This window comes from Cheilinus undulatus, linkage group 22 (assembly GCF_018320785.1).
Source record: "Cheilinus undulatus linkage group 22, ASM1832078v1, whole genome shotgun sequence".
In the NCBI taxonomy this organism is placed as follows: Eukaryota; Metazoa; Chordata; class Actinopteri; order Labriformes; family Labridae; genus Cheilinus; species Cheilinus undulatus.
The window spans coordinates 3655774-3660133 of NC_054886.1; the positions used below are offsets into that span (position 1 = coordinate 3655774).

The following is a 4360-nucleotide window of genomic DNA, read 5'->3' on the forward strand; positions in this document are numbered from 1 at the left end:
AATTCCTACAGATGGAGACTCAGCAGGAACAAAGAGAGGAGAGAAACTTCATTGAAAACTAGAGAGCAGGTTACCTGGTGGTGTTGGTGTGTAAATTATTAGCCTATGAACTTGAAGAGCCACTGCTGTCAGAGGTGGAACCTCACAACACTTCTTCAGACATTTCTTATCAAGGATCGCGGCTCACACGCGCCTGCAGCCTGCATCACACCCCATCCAGAGTTCCCTGCCTAACTGAACAGTGGTGTTTTATGGACTTTCTAGATCTTGAACTGGAGAAATTGACCCTGGCCTGAACAGTTGGATGGATATTTGTCATTTCTCTAAGTTTTTGTCTCTGAGCAAGCCCGCTGACCTAACAGCTGATCAGATATGCTGAGCTGGTAGCCAAAGCTTGCATAGCAATATAGTGCCACAACACAGGCTTTCTTAGAGAAAAATAAAATGCTTCAAAGATTTTTGATAGAGTGTATAATTGAGCCAATGTGGCTTTTTTGGCCCATTTTAAAAATGAAACCTGCTTGATTACATGGAAAACCCATTTCATATGCTGCAGCCCAGCCTCCCTGCTGGTATGACCAGTGAGTCCTTCTTAAAGGGGCAGCGCACACTGAAATCACTGGAGGCTAGTGCCACTAATATTGCCAAGAACTTCTTATGACCCAACTCCAAAAATACCTTTTAAAGCACGTTTCTGGTTGTCTGACTACTCAAAGATCTTTGTCACACTCAGTCATTCACACTGAGGACTGCTATGCAGAGTGGACATCAGTGTTAACTAATCCCATCCACACATTCAAACACCACTGATGCAGCAGTGGGAGCAGTTTGGGGTTCACTGTCCTGCCAAAGGACTGATAGACATGTCACTAAAGGAGCTGGGGGATTGAAGCCACAGGATTCTGGAGGCCTTTGCAGCATGGAGTCAGATGTGACACTGGGTGGTACTTTTAAACAGCTTTTCTCCCTTATTATGTGAGATCCATTAATGTCTAAAATTACTGGTTTCTACTGAAGACTCTTAAATCTGAAAGAAAAACTACTGAGCGCTGTCACTACAAGGCTTGGACAGATTCAGTGGGCTGTACCATGACAGAATCAAACATAGAAAGGAGGGGCGCTGTAACAAAAGGCCCCTCCATGTGATGTGATTGGACCAGCCATCTGTCATTACAGAGAGAACAACCAATGGGCTGCTGCCTCTGCTCTGTGGGTTGGCTACAGGAAATTAAAGGAAGGAAGTGTAAACAAACCATAGAGAAATAAAGTGTATTTACCTTCCAGGAAACTGCCCAGTATGCAAAATTACCACTGCAGCCCTAGCAAAGATGAGCTACATCAAGTTTCATCACTGAAGCAAAGTAGACAGATAATAGAAACATCACACTAAAAACCCACATCACAAAACTGTGAGAATGTCAGTACATGCCCCATATAAGTTTCATTTCTTGTTGGCCAATCAAACGCAGCGTGGTCTGTGAAGAGCTGAGACACTGTCAGTATTCTTCCATTCAGCACCAAGATTTCAGCACAATGACATCTCCAACATTTGTCTTCATCCTGACATGTTTGGTCCTAAACAACATTGGTGAGTGAAGTTTGCACTACTCTACTTTTTTAGACTTAAAGTAGTAAGAGTGAATTTAACCCTTTAAGGCCTGAAAACACAATTAATAGCCAGAAAATTCTCATTTTTTGAAACTGAAATTATTATTTCACTTTCTACTGACATCCAAAAAATCAAAATTTCCTTAAAATTCAACATATATGTTTTTTGTATCTGATTTGATACATTAGGTGTTTTTGTTAATCCACTTGAGGGCATTTTGATCATTTATCAGTTTGTGTTCATAAGTTTTTTTTTAAATTAATTTATTGATCATACTGATTAGATAGAGGTATCATGAAATTATGTATCAAATATACAACCAGTTTTAAGGGGTTAATAATAATGTTTAATATTTTAACTGTAAAATTCTTTCAAACTGAACCTTTGTCTTTCCTCTCATTTCAGCTCAGACAGTTGCTCTGAAATCAGCTTCATCTGTTCATCACAAGGAACTCGAAGCTGGGGAGAGTCTGACACTGAAATGTGACTTCAACAATAAACAGACTACATTTAAGTATTATTGGTATAAGCAGATTCTCGGGGAGGACCTGCAGCTCATCTCTTCCTACTTCAAATATGATGAAAAAAGGTTCCACAGTAAATTTAAGGATGATCCACGTTTCACACTGGATGCTCACGATGGGACAAATCACTTAAACATCACAGATTTACAGCTGTCAGACTCAGCTACATATCACTGCATTGTTTGCAGATCATATGAAATTAAAATTTTAAAAACCATCGCAGTCAGTGTGAAGGGTTCAGGTCTGAGTGTCCCAGCTCTGGTCCATCAGTCAGAGTCTGAAACCATCCAGCCAGGAGGCTCTGTGACTCTGAACTGTACAGTCCGCACTGGGACCTACGACTGCACTGTGGTCTCATGTGGACACATACTGTTTGGAGACGGGACCAAGCTGGACTTTGAAGGTGAGTTTCTCCATTGTCAACATGATCCCACATGAGAACTCTCCAATCAGACTAAACACAGATATAAAGCTCTGAGCTCGGCTTCTTCTGTCTGACTGTACCCACAGATGAGGTGAGCTCTGGTGTCTTGGTGTATTCTCTGAGTGGAGCTTTGATATCTGCAGTTATCCTGATAGTTGTCCTGGCCTTCTTATTGTACAAGATGAACAAAAGAATCTGCTTCTTATCTCAAGGTATGATCACTAACACTGTTAGTATCTTCCTGTTTTCTCTAAGTCTTCATTCTAAATTCAAGAGTGATTTCTGTGTTTCACCATCAGAGATACAAGCAAGATTTTCAGCTCCCTCCACAACAAACATGGAGGTAAGATTTAGGACTGGAGACTAAAAATTCTAAACCTTTTTTTCTGCATTTTTACATGTTTCTCGAGGCCCATTTTGTGATAGATGTAAATGTTTTTCACAGGGTAACAGAGGAGCAGATGACGTCTGTTATGCTGCTCTGAACGTTAACATGCCCAACACATCAAGAAGACAGAGAAACACAGCCAGAGATGAATGTGTGTATTCCAGTGTGAGGCAGTAGAAGTCACCATGGTTCATCTTTTACTACGTCACTTTAAACTGATGTTGGACCAGATTTTTAATGTTACCTTTGTGAATAAACGTCAATGATTATGTTGTGCTTTTGTGAATAAATTCTAAATGATTTTGTTTGGAACATGAGATTTTTAAATCAAAGAACTCTTTTAACCCAGGTTTTGTTTTTACATTGTTATTATCATAGATGTATATTTTGGTATTTTTGCCTCTTTGAGACGTTGAATAGAGCAGAAAATGGAGGAAATGATCAGAAGTGATATGCAGGAACAGAGCTCAGGGCTGCTCACATGGAGGACTACACCCTAGACCAGCTAGTGGTCCTCGCCCAGATTTGTTGCACGTGTTATTGATTATGACTCAGAAGTCTACTTTTGACATTTTAAAGAATAAAGATTTTAAGTTTGTTTTTCTTCTTCATTTAGAACATGTTGTTTTGATTTATCAATCAACACAAGAAGTGATCAACACACTTCTACAGACTATAAAACATAATTCATTTTACCACAAGAAACAGACGAGAAAAGTCCAGCCAGCTCAGCAGCAGACTCAGGTTTGTTTCAAGTGAAACAGGAAGTTGAAGTGTGAAAGCTCTCTTAGAGACAGGCAGAGCTCAGCTAGGAGCAAAGAAAGCTTGGTACTGGACTTTTTCACTCTAACCAACACCTCACAGAAGTTTGAACACAACATACCAGTAACTGAATTCTAACTAAATTCTATGTATCAACTTTAATTATTATTCAGATCCAAAGGTCACAATAACAAGCTAAGACCTGATATATTCATTCAAAATATAAACACCAGTCACTTGAGGATAATTTCCTACATATCAGCCTCTAACACAGTCTCCAAAGGTACTGTACGTTAATTTGAAGTTGAGTCCAAGCACAAAAATACAGTCCAAAAGAGACACATATAAGTCAAAATTCACAGGGTGAAAGAAAAAACTAAGGTAAGTCTGGGTAGAAGTCAGAGCTCCGGGGGTGTGAATGAATGTGTGTGTGCATGAATGTAAAACAGGATGTTGTGATAGGTCTGAGTGCAAGTGTGCTTGTAGTTTCAGGGCCTACCACACCAGGTAATGCAGCAGAACCTGTCCAGGGATCACAGGGGTCTCTCTAGATCCAGGTAGGAAGGCTCACCATCTAACTCACTGGACCGGTCAGCATGAAGAAAAGCCAAAAAAACAAAAAAAGACCTGACCTGTGGATAGAGTCAGAGAGT

The 4360-nt window shown here is 40.0% G+C and overlaps 1 protein-coding gene across 1 annotated transcript; it reads left to right on the forward strand.

Moving 5' to 3' along the window:
- The first annotated feature begins 297 nt into the window (after positions 1 to 297).
- Positions 298 to 3548, forward strand: LOC121505045. The gene is made up of 5 exons (XM_041780177.1): positions 298 to 1588; positions 2015 to 2536; positions 2644 to 2769; positions 2857 to 2900; positions 3003 to 3548. The coding sequence occupies exons 1-5, from the start codon at positions 1426 to 1428 to the stop codon at positions 3120 to 3122; spliced, it is 975 nt and encodes a 324-aa protein (XP_041636111.1). The 5' UTR covers positions 298 to 1425; the 3' UTR covers positions 3123 to 3548.
- Positions 3549 to 4360: the final 812 nt, after the last annotated feature.

Bases quoted from the DNA above. Each gene is read 5' to 3' on its own strand.
- LOC121505045 (XM_041780177.1), top strand. From the start codon at position 1,426: ATGCCCCATATAAGTTTCATTTCTTGTTGGCCAATCAAACGCAGCGTG. The intron at 2,537-2,643 runs GTGAGTTTCTCC...CTGTACCCACAG, and splicing joins GACCAAGCTGGACTTTGAAG to ATGAGGTGAGCTCTGGTGTC. The intron at 2,901-3,002 runs GTAAGATTTAGG...TGTTTTTCACAG, and splicing joins CCTCCACAACAAACATGGAG to GGTAACAGAGGAGCAGATGA.